Here is a 20,322-nt window from a genome sequence, read left to right as displayed (position 1 = left end):
CAGAGTTGATAGGATGGATCAAATGCTGAGCGCATTCCCACTCGAAAGAAAAGACAATAATGGTTGATATAAAAGCAGTTCTGCCAACTTTTAAATATCACTATGTTCAATGCTTTGTTTTACAAAAGAAAAGCGGTGGCAAGTACAATTCTCTTCAATTCATACAGCAAATTACTAAAATTCATCAATTCTTATAAACAAAAAAAATATTGTTAAAGACTGAGATGAATTAAAATTTAAATTTATTATCTTAGAAAAAGAATAAAAATAATTAAACATAATAATACTATAACAAATGACTGCCCATACTCATCATTAAGATTCAACATTCTAGATTTAGTAATGTGAAGAAGATACAAGAATATGAAGATGATGTAAATAAATAATATTTATATTGTTGTACACCTTTATGCTTAGTATATTGTCGCATGTTTCGTGGCTCGATCAGAATATTGAGAGGTGGACAATTTAGAATGTTTATATAATTACAACTTACTGGTTTAAAATGTCATAATTATAACCAGACAAATTAATAATAATAAGTGACAATAATAAAACAAATAGTGAACACAATTATTAATATAGTAATTACAACCACAATAATAATCAGGATAATAGTAGTAAATGATAATAGTACGTGTCAATAACAAATCCAAATAAATAATGTAATCAACAAAGAATAACAATCAAAATATTACACATCAAATAGTCATAAGTGTCAATAGTAAATACAGATTATATACATAGGACAGATTTCAAAAAATCATTCAGAATTTATTCCAGGTAGAAAAAACAAAACTAGAATCAACTCATTAACAAAAGAAACTGCTAGTTTTAACCCTTTTTAAACACTTTGTCTTATATTAACAAACGATCTTATAAATTTCACTTGCAAATACCCTTGCTATCTACCTAAAGTTTATCGCATTATTTCTTCCACTTATACACTTATAGTTTTACTATAACTCACCGATAGTATTTCTTGTTTACTGGAATTACTCGTGGCATCATCTTAGTCTTATCGAACTGGATTCAAGACTCTCCTTGGTGGACTGACGTCTTGCACTCCCATCTCGCAGACACACCTGTGACTCTCATTCGCTGGACTGGTTTGCAAAACTCCACCGAACTCACACAACTCGCAGCCTCTCCTTGCTGAACTGCCCTTGTGGGACTGACGTCGTAACACCTTGCAGACTGGTTCTAATAGAACTCTCTTTTAGCCGGTCTTACTGAGCTATTTATACTTCTAGCCTCTTTACCTACCAGACTGGACCCAACTCATAGTGTGAAAACTTTTGTTCGTTCAAGGCTTTTGTTCCCATGAATTCCAAACCTGGCCTCTTCTCACCATAAAACAGGTGTTCACTGCATGTTAACAGGCAGTATAACAAAGGATAATTGTTAAACGACCATACTTTACAAAAAGTTTCTCCTTTTTGTCCCTTTCTGGATTCCTGCAATTGTACTTAACATTACTTTTATAATCGGTAGCAATCCTTTACTCAGCCTCACTATACCGGTCTTGTTACAATATGGTATAAATTGGAGTAAAAAAATACTTTTATATCTGTTATGTTGTTAACACTATTTTGTAACAACTTAAATAATACAAAAACATGTTAAATAATCTTAGTATTAATGTTATGACTATAATTATAAATTTACCCTTAAGTTTGCCTTCCTTAGTTTTGATTAGCTCTGTTATAGGATTTTGTACAGACTGACAATGCAGCATCCCATGAAAGTCAAATTTTCATATTAGGTTTTTAGGGTTCTGTTATTATGTTTGGTGATTATTTTTTTGTTATTTGAGGTTATTTGGCACAGCGGTAAGTATGTTGGTGATTAATTGAATCCAGACTAGGCAACTTAAAAAAAAGCAATACATTATTTGAAAAATTTAAACACTATTGAAATAAATCTTTGGTTCAATAAGAAATTTTTTATTGATCTTTATTTTACTGGGTTTTTCAACTGACTTTTCTGCAATTCATTTAACAAAAACACATATGACACTTAAGCAGGATGACTGAATATGATAAACTCGCTAAGAAAATTTTCAACATCATCAAGCCAAGTAAATTAAAGTCCATTTGGATGAAAGAAACACAAGACAACCTGGAACGACTGCAAATCTCAGAAGAAGAAATCAAGCACAGAAGAAAATTTATGGATGAAATTAGAAATAGGAAAATTGAACAAGAGCAAAAACGACAAACAATAGAAAGAAGATGAACTGAGGAGAGGAAGAAGAAACATATAGTGAACAGATGAAGAGGTTTTAAAAAGAGAAGGAAGTAGAGCCATGATGGTTAAGTTCACATGCTCTCCTAAAAGGTAATAATCAGAAATAATACTACATATGAGTTTAGAAATGGATCGGATGTAATCCAAAATTTACAAACTAGATAATAATAATAATAGTAATGAAAAGATAATACACTGGGACACCAATTTTCCAGATGATAACTGGACTGCTTAAAATCCAGACAAAGAACTTAAAAAAAAACTAGTACATTATTTAAAAAAATTAATTAGTATTCAAACAAATCCTTGCTTCAATACCACTTATTTTTATCAATATTTTTTATACTGGATTTTATACTGGAACTGCCTTTTTTGCTATTGTATACTTATATATACTTTTTTAGCAAAAATATATAACTGGCCTTTGTAGAACTAAATATAAAAGTAAATTTTTATACTTATTTTTTGTATCATATTACTATATATCTTTTTTGTTACGTTGAACATTGTATTTTCATTTTCAAATTTCTTCTTAAATATGTTTACTTTTTCCATTTAATTTTTTTTTGCTTATGTCTTACCCATTAAATATAAAATTATAAGTGCAGTTTATAAGATAAAACTTTTTAAAATTATTCTTTTCAATTATCCACATTTGGCTTTGCCAGGTCTATCTGGATAATTGGTGTTCCACTGTACGCAAAATCTTACACTCTTACCGCTTTATTTTCAACTTTTAAATTTTCTGATTTAACTAAGTCAGTCTCTTCAATTGCTAAAGGATCTTTCTCAATATCACTGTTACTAACATCAAGCAGTTCCTCTTCCAGCTGCAGTAAATCTACTTGCTGTAACAAAAAGCAAAATATGAATGCTTGAAAGTAAATATGTTTATGACTTTGTATAATTTATGAAATAAAAATAAATCGCATCTTTAAATCGCTTAACACTTACATAAATAGTGCAGCCACAGTTACATTATTACTATTATTATTAGGTGACTTTAAGATGCCGGGTTTTGCTACGTGTTATCAAAAAATACTGCTACTCACCTTACATATTCTTTAAAAATTGTAATCTTTTACAATCAAATAATTGTTAAAACTCTTGAGGTAAATTCTCATGATTTTGTTTTTTCTAATCTTACTCACATTAATGTTAATATTGCTTATGCTGAAATTTTTTTATCAGGATAAATATCATTTACCTTAGAGATAACGTTATCTAAGATTTTGAATTCTAATTTTATACCTCATAAAATCTTACCAGAAATAAAAATATTAATTTTGTAACATTCACTAAATGAGAGTTTGATTGTAAATAATACTTATTCTTTTATATTAGTAACCTTGAAGTTTGTACATGGAACATGGAAACTGAATTTTATAGCATAAAAGAAATGCCATGCCTGAAAGGGATTAGATATTAACCACAGATAAACAAATTTTTTTAAGGAATTGCAGTTATGTATTAACAATATTGTTGATTATCATGTACCAAAAATATTTATAAAAAAACTTAATTTTCAAAGTGGTTATCACAGCTGATAACTTATTATCACAATTATTAATAATAAAAACTTCCAAAGATTCAAAAACAATATAGATCTACTTATAATTAAGAATTATTTAAGAACAAAGTATATGTAATATTGTTAGTCACAAAGATTTATTTTTTAATTATACTGTTTCGTTGAGAAATCTTTATCCAACGATTCAAAATACAAATTACCCACCCCTTTGCTTGAGGATAAAAATGAAAAAAATTAGGCCTCAACGCCAAAGAAAATTGAAAAATTATAGAAGTACTTCAAAAGATTATTAAACTACCTTGAACTCGAGGAAAGATTTCGATTCCAAAATCCAGCAACATGAAAAAAAAAACAACCACCCAGCTGGACAGATGATCGCCTTCACGATGATAGTCTACTTCACTACTCTAGCAAGCACTATGTTGTTTGTGTCTAGTGGGCCTGTTACCACCACACAACTCGCATGCTAATTGGCCGATATGATGTTATATTAGGTGATTTACCTAGTTCTGTTGGTTTCAGCTATTTTCCATAGATCCAGAAAATATTCAAGTTTGAGAATAGATGTAAAGCAATAATAATTATAAATAGCTACACAAGTACTTTATGACAAGTGAAGTCACCATTGTATATAGTTTATGAATTAGATGGTATGCGAACAATGAAGATATTGGGGGATTTTAATAGTTTAATTATAAAAATATTAGCATCTAATTTTACAAAAGCAGCAAAATATGTTTGTTCTGCATGAAAACATAAAGTTTTCATTAAAAACAGCTGTTGGGTTGTGTATGAGATTTCCACTCATATTTTTTATTTATATATTTACATTTACATTTATATAATCATGCAAGCAATCTGTAATTTTTTTTAAACAACTTTCAAATTAAAATATTTTTGGAAGAACTTCAAATTAATTCACCTCAACAAAGCAGTACTTGTTGATAACACTTCCTATCTATATCAATACTGTTATACAAAGAGGAAGAGCACTTTTGTTTGTTAGGGATAAACAGAAAAACTACTCTATCAATCGCAACCAAATTTTTACCCGTGTTTCTCAGCATATTGAGGTTTTTTGATATCTTTCTGATGCAGAAAAAAATATATGTATGTAGTAGTGGAGATTTGCCAGTTGAAGCAAAAACTTTAATGAATTGAATAAATGAACTGTGAGTCTGTATCACTGTTTGAGCTGATGATGCGTATCAGTCAATTGAATAATATTACAAGTACGAGTAATATTAAATAATTTAAAAGATTTCTGTTTAACATAAGGCTTCCTGTGGAGACTGCGTATGAGGCTAGAGTGGTGAGATATACGTGCATCTCATGGGAAACTAGACCAATCATTAACATCAACGGGTAACAATCAGGATGCCCCTAGGGCGTTGTTTTGGGAGGTGCAAATGGTGCTCTTGTAACATCTCTGCAAACAATTGTCAAATTTTCAAAATTCGAACAGGGTATTTTTTAGTAGGTTAAAAGCTAACTTTTGCATGAATCAGGTACACTCTCCAGATCATAATAATTTGGAAATGTATATATATATATATATAGTCTGTTTGTAAACGCATCATGCAAGAACCAAATGACCAATTATTTTCGAATTTGCAGGATAAACTCGTGTTATCCCAGAGAAGGTTTTAATCCTTCAACCGAGTCCGTAGCTCCCAGGGTGGGTGAAGTTGTGGATTAAAGATATTCATTAAGGAAAATATAGATTAATCCTTTTACTTCATTACTATATTTCTGCTACTATTGCAAAGAAATGTTATGAATTTTTTGTCATCAAAGGTATGAGTACTTTAGTTACCACAGTTTTTATTATTCTTTATTTTGTAATTTAGTTTCTTTTTCAGGTTTCTGTAAAGCCAGAATAATATAATTATTATTTATCAGTATTATTCTCACAACCATGAGGATAACATACAATGCGAAGGACTAGAAGGTGGAGCCCTCTGAGTGGATGGCAACCTAAGCAAACTTTGCGGTGTCCAGGGTGCCAGTCCAGGTAAATTGGGAATGGCTAGCGAAGCGACATCTGCAGCCATGGGGTAGGCTAAGATTCACCTGGGTTTATCTGAGCCCTGAAGGGTCTAGATTCTGGTTAGACAGCTTGGTATTTTATACGAGACCTAACATGTGCTTAATCCCTATTTAGGCAACCAAGTTAGAGAGGATCATGGGTTTTTTATACAGAAATTAAAAAAACCTTTAAATGAACATTTTTGAACATACATTTTTTATAACGTTATAATGCTGTACAAATATAAAACCCTGTACACTACCGTATTTTTAAAATTGCACTAACAATAACTGAAGGTGAAAGTTCACAAAAAAAGTGAAGTCATTGATAACATTTTGCATCAGATGACTGTCAGTATGATTACTTTAGCATTTCTGCAACCTGTCTGCAGGGTAATAACTTCAAATATCTTTTGTAATAATATGAAAATGTGTTAGTTTTCCTAATGTAAATACAGAATTAAATTTTATTTTATTTTTATTTCATTAATAAAATTATATGTCATGACTGTTTAATCTGTATCGGGTAAGGTTTAATTACTAACCTAATAAATATTCAAATATGACAAATGATTTCAATTAACAACCGATTACCCAGAGCTTATTAAAATGAGAACTCTATCAACAAGTTAAAATACACACATTTTAGACATCACTGAAGTTTAAAAACAACATTTTTGCCCTCACGCATTAACAATTTATCATTTACACACAACTTAATACATCCGTATTAATTAAATAGAAATAAATAAAATTAAAAACAATCTTTTTAAAACAGAACTCACAGAAATGAAAAAAATACATTAATTAACAAGGAAATACAGTAATAAAATTAACAGGAGACAAATCAATCATATTTGTTACAATATCCAATAATAATAAATACTTACATGATCTGGATAAAATTCTACCTCTTCTTCTGTCTTCACAGTGTGTAAATAATTTATTTCAAGTTCATCGGTTTTCATGTTAAGATTAAGCTGCGGTAAAACTTTCTCAGATTCCTTTAAAAAGAAGATAAAGAAAAACCCTTATAAACTGTGAAAACAAACTAATATTTAATAAATATAACCTGTCAGAGAAAGGTTACTGTTTTTATTCTGATAATTATTATTGCCTCTGAACTTGCTTTGGCTTTGAGCGAATGAAATACGGACTTACGGGTAATGTAAGAAAATACAGGCATAGTATTCCAAAACATAAATTGCAAAAGAAATTAAACAACAATGAAATTCATGCAGAGTGTGATAAGGTGGAAAAAATGTTGTTGAAGCGGCAAGATAAACGAGATGTTTTAGGTTTGACAACTAAACACAAATTGGATTGTGTAGAAGTAGTATGGAAAGAAAGAAGGCAATGGATCCAGATGTTATCAAAGGTTATTATATTATGAAGGTTATGACCTGTATATATATATATATATATATATATATATATATATATATATATATATATTAGTCTCTTAAATAACTGCAATTTGTTCAACTAGTGTGAACAATAAAGCTACCCCACCATGGCTCAATGACATGAGGATATGTATGACATGTAAAAAAATGTGTAGTCTTGTACACTCAAATCTTTGTTTCAACAAGAATTCTTTTTTCTATCTTTATTTTAAGGGTTTTTTTTTACTGCCTTTTTGGCAATTCATATAGAAAAAACTATATATAGATAAACTATATATGCTATAGTATACTATATATATATAGGACTTTCCTTAAGTAATTACAAAAGCAAATTTCTACACATTGCATTTTTTGCACCACATTACTGTACCATATTAATTTTTTTTTACATTGTACATATGTTAAAAATTTATTTTTAATTTTACTATATATATTAAATTTTTTAAATTATCTTTTCCAGTTATCCAGATCTGGCCTTGCAAAGGTTCATCTAGATAATTGGTGTTCCAATGTATGCAAAATCTAACACCCTTACCACTTCATTTTCAACTTTTACAGTTTTTGATTTAACTGAGTTTGTCTCTTCAATTGCTAAAGGATCTTTTGGAATATCACCATTAATCGTATCAACCGGTTCCTGTTTCAGTTGTACTAAATCTACTTGCTGCAACACAGAACAAAAAATGAATGCTACAAAGTAAATGTTTATGATTTTTTGTATAATTCATAAAATAAAAATAAACTATACCTCTAATTCACTCCCCCCTCCACACACACATGCACATTAACTATGTAGCCACAGTCAAATTATTATTATTATTATTTGGTGACTTTAATGGCCCAGGCTTTGTATGAGAAAACCTAGAAAATGTTTGTTAGGCCAAATTTAATCATCCAAATTCAAACGTTAAAAATGCACTCACCTTACAGATTTTTTCTACATATTGTAATCTTTTACAATCAAATAATTTTTTCAACTGTTGCAGTAATTCTATCGATTCGGTTTTTATAATCTTACAAACATTAGTGTTAATATTGTTTTTATGGTGAAATTTCTGTGACAAATATAATTTACCTTTAAAGATAATGTTACCTACGATTTTAAATTCTAATCTTATATCTAATGAATACATACCAGATTATAAAAATATAAATTATGTAAGATTCAACATTTAATGAATGATAGTTTGACCCTAAATATCTATTTATTTTTTGTTGTCACATAAGCTTAAAGCTTGTGTGTTGAATATGGAAATGGAATTTTATAGCGTATGAAACATGTCGTGCCTCACCGGAATTTTATATTGATCATGATATAAAAATCTTTGCTGAAGAGTTGCAGCTACGTATTACAGTGGTCACTATGAAAGATGGCGCTTGTGTTTAAACTATTGCATCTTAGTTTAAAAAAAAAAAATCACACAATAAAAATGAAGGTATCAGAAACTCCAATTATTTTTGCACTAACTGGATTCAGCCGATTTTAGTTAGTCATTCGTTTGAAAATTAGGGGCGTGAAAGGTGAATTTCTTGCAGTTTTTTTTGAAAACATGAACTTTAAATTGCTATAAAATCCAAACCAATAATAAAAAGCTTCTATTTTTAAAATTAGATTAAACAATTGTTTCTCAATAATTGTAATTAAGATTTAGCCAAAAACTACTACTATTTAAGCATACAGGTTGTTTTCAGGTAAAATCATCACATTTCGGTTAACATTAGGTGTAAAAAAAATAAATTTCCATTAATATCAGGCATTAATTTTGTAGAATTTTTATTTGTTGAGTTGGATTAATAAACATTCCTGTTTTATGGTGAGGATCATAATAATAGATTTAAAATTGTGGAAATTGGAAATATGTGAAGGGCTGAAGAAGCATTCTCAGTAGGCAGTACAGTCTCAATATTGATTACAGTATATTAATATTATGTCATTGTATATTAGTAAAAATCAATTGCAATGCCAGTCTTCAGTCTGATGGGTTCATTAAGCCCTTAGCTATGATATCTAATAAATCATACGAATATTTTATTTTGATATGTTCAGTTCGTGCTGGTTTCTTAGCAAGTTTATTTAACAGTATCGCCCTATGTCAAAGACAGTTTAGAATAGTAAGTTAAGCATTTTTTTATTGGGTAATAAGTTAAAGATTTTTTTGTAATTTCTCTGTAACTATCTTAAGTGTAATATGAATGAGATGGAGACACCTTTGTTTACTGGTCAACAAGGCTGTACAATTAAGAGTGGTTTGAAAAAAGCAATCTGCAATAAATAAACATTTTTTCAAAAGCTATAAGACTTTGAATTCCGTAGTGCAATTTACTTTGATAAAGTTCATGAACCCATCACCGAAACATGAACATTAGATGAAGGTCACTACAAAGGATATGTAGGAGTGCTATTGTAATGACAGTTGCATTCAGTTTGAAATGCCAAGGAAAATAGGACACGGAATGCAAATCTGTTACTGGAATATTTCAACAGTCGTGCATTGTGCACAATCTTATACCAGTACTACCCCTACCGTTCAGAATGAAATCCCTACCATTAAGAACTTCAAAGAGGAAGTACGGGAAAACTGGATGTAAATCTATCGTCTACGACCGTTCGCCGTATTGTGAAAAAAATTGGTTTTTGTTATTAAAAAAAAAAAACTGAAGATGGTCAACATTTCTTGATGGAAAAACCAGATATTGCATTAAAAAGAATTGAATTTTAAATATATTTCACAAATTAAAAGTGTCATGTGATGATCAAATATATTTGATGATCATATATTTTACATAGATAAGACATGGCTTAATGAAAATCATTTTCATAAATGCATATGGAAAGATTCAAAGAAAATTACACATTAAAACTAAAATGTTCATCAGAAAGGCAGTCTAATAGTATGCCATGCAGGTTCAGCTAAAACAGGATTCTTAAACAACGTAAGGTTTACAGCAGTAAATTGAAAGCCTGTTCTTCAGATTATCATTCAGAAATGAATAGGGACAGTTTTAAAAATTGGTTTACAAATGAATTTTTAAATTATTTACAAGGAAGTGTAATAAGAATGGAAACGCAACTTATCACCCGTTTGCGGTAAATAAAGTTACTACCAACAACTGGAGGAAAGCTGAAATCCAGTAGTGGTTTCCAGAAAAAATGGTTGCTTGCAACTGCTTTTACACTTTTTAAGTTTCATAGTTAAAATAAATGTATAATGTTAACTGATATGATTTTTTAATACCTTTATGTAATCTGTTGTTCTTTTTATACAGATGAGTCTTTGATAGAAATATTGCAAACAGTTGCAAAAATAAATGAAAATAACAACACCAACAGTATAATAATAATGCAAAAATTATACTTCATAATATTAACAAAGTATAAAGTATCTGATAAAACTGTGTGAAAGACAATATTAACCATGCCTGCATGTCGCTGGTCATAATAGCAACAAACAGGATACATGCTCAACTATTAGCTGCGACTGTACTTTTTGAATGATCTTTTCAAACCTTTCCAAACTCAATTAAAAGCTTAATATTAAATACTTTATTTTCAAAATATCGTCAACTTATTCAAATTGTTTCCATGATTATAATGATGTGTTTCCCCCCCAAAAAAATAATCATTGAAACTAAAGATAGGTTGTCTCATAAGAAACACTGTATGTTTAAATAATACTAGTTTTGGGCTAAATCTTAATTAAAATTATTAAGAAACTTTCAAACATAGAAAATTTATATTTTTAAAGTTTAGGAATCTTTATCTGATGATTCCAAAGATTTTTTTAAATTTGCTAATAATAATGACAACAATAGATCTATCTACCTTGTATGCTTTTTGAAATGAGTATGCTAATAAGGGCACTGGTATTGTACGTTTTTGCTAAAAAAAATTTGGGAGTGAATACTAGCAATGATTTTTCCTCAGCTAAAATTACATTTAACTGCTGCAGTTAAACATTAACTGAGAATGATGTTGAAAGGGGCCATTTGATCTAATAATTCTTTGACAGGCCCAGAATATATTCATCCTCTTTTAGTGAAGAAATGCTCTGCCTTTTTTATACAGTTTTTAACTAAGCTCTTCAATCATTCTTGAAATGCTCTTCTTTTCCTAAGACAAGGCATACATTTAGGTTCTACAATTTTCATAGTATTTATATATGACATCAGTTTCATTACACACTACTCATATTTTTTTTTTTTTATTTTTTGCAGATATGAAATTGTTTAAGCCTATTATTATAAATCTAGCTGATATTCAATTACTTCGTTGACTTGAACTTTGTATAAAAATTAACTTATATATTATTTCTTCCAACTTAAAAAAATTGATTTCATACTCAATTTAGAAGGTTTGCAAATGTTGATATAACTGTGTAACTGAATAATACAAAAGCTATCTTCTATTAAAGACTTAGGTGTAGGTTTTGATACAAAGTTATCCTTCAGTCAATACGAAGATTATACTGTAAGACACTAAAAATTGTAAATTTAATTAAGATTCTCTACAAATTTTAGAAATATCAACTCGGGAGAATTTTTTTGGTTATGCATTTTATATACTGTAGTACTAAATTATGGCTCTGTTGTCTAGTGACCTTTTGCCGACTTGCAATTAAAATTACTAGAAATACCACAGAGAATTTTTCTTAGATATGCAGCCTATAAAATCTGTGATTCTATGCACTTTACCGATCATTAACTTTATTAATATTTTTAATTTGTTAAAAATACCAAGAATTGAATCACCTATGACAAGGACAGATTAATATTTGCTAATAAAATTTTTAGTAGTTATTTTGACTATCCTAAATTATTTCAGTTTTGACTTACATATAATAATGACTAGACTGCTTAGGCATAATTTTCAATATTTTCTTGGTTCAATCAAATCTCATATATCATCTATTACTAGACTACCTTTACTGTGTAAAGTACACTTACAGTACAGTTAATACCTTATCAAGAGCTATTCTAACTTATGAATGATAATTTTGTTAAGTACTTATGTTTTTTTTTTTAATATGATATTGTATTCATGGGTTTCATGCCTGTCTATTTCAATTAAATAAATAAGTACATTAAAATTTACCACACTTACCAAATATCAATCACCCAGCCTTTGCTTTAGGGTAAAAAGAGAAAATTAGGCCATAACAACAAAGACAACTGCAAATTTTCGGCAAGTACTTTGAAAAATTACTAAACTACCAAGAACCTGAGGTAATATTTCAATTCCAAAATCTAGCAACATGAACTGAAAAACCCAAAATACATAATTAAATGAAAATAGACAAAATCACCCAGAAATTAAATTATAAGGAAGCAGATGATAACTTAACTGCAGCAGAATTACAGGAAGAATCATGAAAAAAACAAGAGAAAACTGAAGAACTTGCTAGAAGAGATATAGAAAACTGAACAAAATCTCACAAGACTGGAAAAATGCATTAATACATAAACTACACAAATAAGAAGATGAAACGTAAGTAAACAACAACAAATGAATTTCCTTCTTACCTGTGACAAATAAAATCCTTTGAAATGCACTTCGAAATATAATTGAATTAATATAGACTTAACAACTGGGAGAATATGAAGAAGGATTCAGAAAAGTAAGATCATGTGTAGAGCAAATCTTGAACCTTTAAACAATAAGGGAAAAATTACAAGCCATAAAACTAAGTAATTGTCTTCGTAGATTCAAAAAGGTATACAACTCAATCTACAGAACTTCCTTATTCAAAGTTCCTAGAAGAATTTGGTGTGGATCCCAACGCAATTAACATTACTGAACAGACTCTTCCAATCACAAAGTTAGAACTAAAATTGGGAAAATAAGATGAAAAAAGTTGGAACACACCACTAAATAAAATTGAGTCTGAAACTGAAAGGAATTGTAATAACTGCTTAGCCTTTGCTGAAAATATTACAATTTTCTTACAGAACCTTGAAAAGGCAGCAGAACAAGTAAACCAACTAAAATAATTTGCAAGGGAAATAAGGTTAAAAATTTCTTTGAAAAATGCTGAATTCATGACCAACCAAGATTCTTCCGAGTCCCTAAAAACGAAATATGGAAAATCAATCAAGTTAACAAATTTAAAAATATGGGAGAAATAATCCAAATTATTGATTTGGATAAAAAAGCCAATCAAACAAGAAAGAGAAAAATAAAATTAGCCTACCAACAAAGGATATTTTCAACAAGAACATCTCGGTGCCAAAATCAGACACAAAATCATACATTAATCAAACCGGAGGACCCTGTTTGCATCATCAGACGCATCTTCAGTTTGAAATCAGATAAAATAAATCAAATAGAAAAATACAGTAAAAACTTGAGAAAGATTCTAGAACCAAAGTAACAAAAACATTTACATATACAATGAAACCGAGAAAAGGTCAATTTCATCAGAAAAAAGAGGGCCAAATCTTTTTTCAGTCTCACAAAACAGATTTTCAACCACATTTAACGAAAAAAAGAATGGAAATATCAATACAGTTCAGTGGTTGTAAATGAAAATAAAAATATTTTTTCAATACAGAACAATGTTCAGAAAACCAGTAAAGATTTCACAGAAAGCTAGAAAAAAGAAGGGAAAAATAAAGAAAAGAATGAAGAACTGTTGGAAAACCAGGAAAGAAGATATGCAGAAGAGAAATAAAAATGAAAAGAAAAGAGCTTACATGCTCATGCGATGTGTTAGTTTCAGTCACTGGTAACAGAAGCCATATCATTTGTGCCGCATTATCCTGTTCAGTCACCAATTTAATATTTTTATTAAGAAGCAGAGCTTCATTAGTAAAAGTATTATTTACAGGCACATTCATTATCTGTAAAGAAAAACAAAATTAAAATAAATAACCATAATAAAAATAGACCTTAATAAAAATACCTTTGACTCTTTTACACCTGTCATAAACAGCTCTCTTATAATTCCTTAATGATTTTTGTTTGTCTATGTTTTATGGTGGCTTAAGTGAGGTTATATTTGATGCTGATGCAAGCTTTCTCAATGAAAAACTTAAGAACACAAGAACAGACCAATGATATTAACAGATGATGCTATATACATGGCTCAAATTAATCTCTCTAAGAGGCCATGTGAAATGACCCTTGGCTCACTGATTCTTTGATTTGTGGTAATGTATGTGATTTTTATTCTTTAAATATATTTTTTAACAATTATTTTCTGCCACTGCTAAGTTTTCTATTTGTTTTCATTTAGCTCCAGATTCAGTTTGTGTGTTTTGTTTTTTATTAAACTAAATTTCTGTTTAATTTTAATAAATGTTATTTCACATTCATTTCGTCAGAAGTAAATTCTCTACAAACTAGAAAGTTGTAATTGTTTATTGGTAAATTAACAAATTTATATTCAAAGCCTAAAAAAGATATTTTATTCCTAACCTAATTCTAGTATTTTCCAGCACAACGTTTTCGTGTTTTGATTTATTTTTAAATGAGTTATAGTAATAATGCTGATTTTTGCACAGATTCTCATGAAAACTCTCAATACAGATCAGAATTTGACAAACCAGTTGTAAATGACAAGACAAAAAATTAGAGGTTTGTAGAGCGATTCAGAGGAAAGTTATGATAGAATTATGAATGTCTGATTCTGTCAGTAATTCGGCTGGCGTAAGTAGCAGCAGCGATATTCGAATTTCTTTTATTCCAGATCAAACTGAGAGTGTACACTGTTTGAACCTACAATGCTCCAATGTTTACAACAATGCATTATACAGTGATAACAATGAAGGAGATAATGAATCTAAAATCTAACTTAATCTAATAAATTTGATATACGTGATATTTTATTCCAATGCCTTTGCACTATTACTTAATGATGATAAATAATAGCAAAGGTACAGATGCCAATCCCCAAGAAGTGTATTATGCACTTTTCATCGATCATGCATTTTCAATTTCTTAAGGTAATGAGACAAATCATTATGCATAACAAAAGATTGAATTTCAAATGAGAACAAGAGCAATCGATAATTATAATAAAGCTCTAGATTGAAAAAATAGAATACACCTGATATAAATGAAACAGAAAGATTTGTGGAAAATTTTGTGGATGGGGTCTTGGTAAAATGCCGAGTATATAGTAAATCTGTTGTATTCTAACCGGGTTAGTAAGCTAACTTACTGAGATTCTAAGCCAACATTTTTGAGATTCTTCTGAGAATGTTCCATAATGGAAATGCACCATACAATGAAGAAACTGTACAAAGTTCAACAACTCATCGACTAGCTTCTCCCAAAGTTTCAAAATGCAATCAATCCTCCACGAAGAGATGTGAATCGATGAAAAATAATTCTTTTCAGGGGACAGCTTGTCTTTCATCAATACTCTCCCAAAAGAAAGACACCAGCACGGGGTGAAACTTCAAATTATGTCTTGTCTGTGGCTACACATGGAATCTCATGATATATGCTGGAAAAGAACCAATTTCCGGCAAAGGGGTTCCAGAAAAATATGTGTTGGAGCTTGCTGGACCATTACTTGAAGCTGGATTGTGAAAATTGGTATACAAGTGTATTGTTGGCTTCTCAGTTACATGATTTTTATACAAATCTTTTTGGTACATTAATGGCTAATCAAAAAGGAAAAAATCAACATAATTAACAGAAACCAAACTGAAAAAAGGTGAAGTAGTTACAGCCCAATATTCAGGTAAAAAAAAAATATATATATATATATATTGAAATAGAAGAATAACGGAAATGTGTTGATGATTTCAACAAAACACAGAGACGAAATGGTAACAAAACAGAAGAGAGGGAAGGACATCATGAAACCCAAGGTGGTAACAGACTACAACTCTGCAAAAGAATTTATTGATTTATCTGACCAAATGAGCATATACCAGCCATCTACATTCAATAAAGTGGTATCAAAATCATTTTTGAAATACTGTTTGGAACTTCAATTGTCAATGGTTTTCATACAACCTTGTTATCAAACAACAAAAACTTCCAATGAAAATCCTAATATTTAGGGAAGAATTGATTTTACCTTTTTTTACAGACGTTTGACAATGATGCATAAACTGAAGTCAGTCAAGATGAATTTACAAAAGAGACTACAACAGTACATAGACTGATCAACATTGAAGGTAAGAAGTCAACAGCAAGACAGAGGTGCAGTGGTTGCTACAAAATGAGGAAGCTGACAGAAGACAGAGGAACCTCAGAAAAAACTACCAAAAGGGCAACGACAAAAAGTTATGTGTGTGATGCCTTCTTTTGTCTCGATTGCTTCAGCTGTTGACTGATTTTGTTTTCTTATAAAACTTTCAATAGAAACTTTGTTGTTCATAATTTTGAGTAAAAATGTTCTGTATTTAATTATTAGAACAAAATTGATAATGAAATAACAGAATGATGAACAGAATTGACAATGTTAAATGTAAATGATGTAATGTGTTTTCTGTAAATAGTTTTTTATAACACAGTATGATGTAAGTAATAACAGCAGTTAAGATATGTAAATAGGTACATATCTTAAAGAAACTCTTTAAGAGTTATAAATATAACTTTTTTTTATACAAGAATACTTTGTAAATAATATTGAAATTAATCATGTGGCCCTTCTAAGGCTTACACCGATCTCATGCCACAAACTGAAGAACATTGGGAGGCATCTGTGAGCCGCATGTGGCTCAAACCAGTATAAATGTGCATCTCTATTACACTTTTAATAAATATTACATTTAAATGACTTTTGAAAAAAGATAACGTCTCATTCCCCTGATGTCAGTTTTATGCATATGCCCGATGCTTAAGAGAGCACAACTAATAACTTCTGCCGTCAATGAAAGTTACATCGAATTTTAATAATTAAAAATAAAACAGCAAAATTATGCGGAAGCAACTTAGATGCGGTATAACTAATGTTATAAACGATTTAATCATATAAATTAAGATAAAAACCTTGTAACAGAATACAATAAAATATTAGCAGACAGGTCAGTTTCAACCGATTACAATTTGTTAAAAAATGAGCGTGATTTTAGCATAAATGTATTTTTTAACATGTCCACACTAATAAAGGTTCAAAATCTTTTACCAAAAATGGGGTAAATACTAAATGATAATTAATCAGATTTAACAGAATTCAAAAAAATGAACAACACAAGCTTGTTTAGATATGAGTATCAATAAACATATTTATGGAACCTTTATTTATAATATTATTATCATGTTTGTGAAACAGATTCATTATATTGGTGTGTACATCTTTGTTTATTCATATCTTGGTTCGACATTATGACCTTACCTTACATTATTACCTTGCTTATCACCATGTCATAAATTTTAAATCATGTATACATAATTTTATAAAAATGTTTAATTTAATAAATAAATAATTAAACTTTAATTAAGGCCACGTGACCCTAAGTCTCTTAGCATTCATCCGGAAATGGTAGCACTCACTTTAGTGATAACATATTTATTCAATTCATCTTCATTTCTAACAACAAATTTTATGTTACATATTAAAAGTTAATAACCATGAAGAACTAATTATAAAGGGGTATTAATATTTATGTACAATGTTCATACGTTTTATAAACATCACTTTCAAATATTACTTTTAATTCTAATTTTTGTGAGATTCTATTTATTTTCCGAGGCTTTTTAATAGAATCGATAATTTGCGATATTATTTAGTAGACATGTATTAGTTAGTTATGATGTTTTTATTCTGTCTGTGTTTTTTGTTATTTTGTTGAGTGTTCAAATAGTTTTTTGTAACCAATCTCAGTTTATTTTAGTGAGTTTTACTGGACATAGTAAGTAGTGGGCAGTTTTTGGTTATTAACAAATTAGATATGGAGAATAGACCACGTGGGTTTTCTAATATACCATTGGAAAGATAAGTATTTCCAACACTTAAATTTAAATATAATTATCAACCGATTTGGTCTAGTTGGCAATCTGTGGAATATTTGTTGAAGTTGGAAAAAAACAAAATTAAAAACCTTATAAGGCATATTATTGTGCAGACATGTTTAAGCAAAGATAATTTTTTCAAGTTGTTAATGCAACCTTTGTAAGGCCTGAGACAGGAAGTGCTTATTATCAGAAGATACTTGTTAATGTAACATAGCAAATGTAGAGACCAAGAAAAGAATTATTCTTTTTCTAGACAGAAATTTTTTTAGGGAAGCTAGTTGCATCACTGCCCACGAAGTAAGGTTGAAACTAAAACAAAATCTGACATTCCACTAGCCAAATATGATGAACTTCAAATGCAATGACATTCTTAGGCAAAACAATACATCATAATGACATGTGCAGAGCTTTTACAAATATAGCCTTAAGAATTTTACCCCATCTATATCACATGGCATGACTTGCCAAAAGACATGGTCTAAAATTGCAGGAACGACTTTTAAACTATGAATTGAGGTTAAAATGAACGATACATCTTTAACTCAAGGTCGATTCTCAACCCAAGAAGTGTGCTTCAAGATCTAATTCTACAAAGGAAGTCATGCTAATGCTAATCACAATGGTACGAAATGTTTTTCTTGTGGAAAATTAGGCAATCTCTAAAAACTGTTAAGTGAGACCTATCTGTTGTAAGTGCAAGTTAAAGGATCATAAATCAAGTGAATGGCCATCTAATAGCACTGTGATACAGTTGTATCAGGCTTGGAAAAATTATAATGTAAGTGTTAACACTCTATGACAGTATCTTATACGCCACAACAATCTGCAGTAGCTGAAACAGAAAACAGAATCATTTGTGATTCCCGCGCTTCCTTCCTCTTACCGGCCACAGGTTATGATACACGGAATGGCCACTGCTGTGTTGTGTACTGGAGCACATGCTCCAGCACCACAATAGTATAGGAGGGAGTGGGAACGTCTGCTCTCAATACTGTTGTGCTAGCGGTGGCTAGGAGAATTATGAGAGGCAGTCGGCGGGGTATTTGTGCTCTCATTACCCTAGACATGAGAAATGCATTTAACTGTATTTCTCACGTTGCCATAATGCAGGCACTGAAAAATTTATAGATGGACCAGTCAGTACATGCAAAGATAATTCTACAAAACAAAATGGGTTTAGTGACTGCAAATCTTAATCTTTCCAACTGAACTTGGTTGGGAACCTGGAACCTCTCCTCTAATATCCAACGGTGAACATGATAGGGAAATTGTTGGAAGCTTAAATTATTTAGCATCAGGCAAAACAACAGACTTAAGCTTTGCCTTCAATATTGCAACTGGAGCAAAGATTCAACCAATAAAGGCCCATTTTAATTTGGTAAAAAGAAATTTCAGATATTTCTAATCTATTCCTGAAAATGGCATTACATATAATAAAAAAAGCCAGTGGGCAAATTGAGATGTACAGTGATGCCAATTATGTTGGTGACAATCATTTGAAGGAAGACTGGCGAAACTCTCCTTAAATCCAATGGTAGATCAGTTGTGTGGAAAAGTAAATTGCAGAAATTTATATCATTCTCTTCTACGAAAGCTGCATATATTTGTACAATAGAGGCAACCAAATAGTTGGTTTGGCTTGACATCTAAAAGAAAGTTGTTACACTTAATGTCAATCCAAAGCAAACTCTCTTAATAGATAATCAGATTGCCATTAAACTTAAAAATAAAGCGATGTTCTACAATAAAGAAAACTAGATGCCATTATGTGAGAAAGATGGAGAAAGAAGGAAGCATTCAATCTGAAAAACAGGCAACCGATATATTTACGAAAGGACTCATCTGCTTAAAGGTATGAAAACAGTCATGCGTATGAAAATTCAATGTTAATTATCGATTTCTGAGAGCCTAAAGTTAAGGATCATTAATACTTTCGTACAATAATCGTGTTTTATTTGTTTCATAAATTACTTATAATTTTTGTTTTTGTGAAATGTTAATTTCTGAGACTTTTTGATAGAATCGACAGTTTTGCGAAATTATTATGCAGGTGTATGTAATTAATTGTGAAGATGGTTTTCACGGTTGGTTCAGGGACACAATAGTTCTTTGCAACCTACCTCAGTTTATTTTAGCGAGTTCTACTTGACAAACTAAAAACCATTGACGTTTGCTAGGAGTTATCATGAAACAGA

General features: G+C 30.0%; 1 protein-coding gene across 5 annotated transcripts in view; it reads right to left on the bottom strand.

Annotated features, from left to right (window-relative positions):
• Nucleotides 1-20,322, bottom strand: part of LOC142320490 (uncharacterized) — a 95,583-nt gene that overhangs the window by 4,144 nt on the left and 71,117 nt on the right. For 2 of the 5 annotated variants that reach the window (XM_075358335.1, XM_075358334.1), the window contains 4 exons: nucleotides 13,906-14,052; nucleotides 7,751-7,879; nucleotides 6,700-6,813; nucleotides 2,970-3,098 (listed from right to left, as the gene is read on the bottom strand). In XM_075358335.1, the coding sequence (XP_075214450.1) occupies nucleotides 2,970-3,098; nucleotides 6,700-6,813; nucleotides 7,751-7,879; nucleotides 13,906-14,052 (519 nt within the window). The remainder of the gene's footprint in view (nucleotides 1-2,969; nucleotides 3,099-6,699; nucleotides 6,814-7,750; nucleotides 7,880-13,905; nucleotides 14,053-20,322) is intronic. The other 3 variants (XM_075358337.1, XM_075358336.1, XM_075358338.1) reach the window with 3 other exon arrangements.

This window comes from Lycorma delicatula, chromosome 2 (genome assembly GCF_047948215.1).
Source record: "Lycorma delicatula isolate Av1 chromosome 2, ASM4794821v1, whole genome shotgun sequence".
Lineage (NCBI taxonomy): Eukaryota > Metazoa > Arthropoda > Insecta > Hemiptera > Fulgoridae > Lycorma > Lycorma delicatula.
The sequence above is the reverse complement of the archived record's forward strand: the minus strand, read 5'-3'. Positions and strand labels throughout refer to the sequence as shown.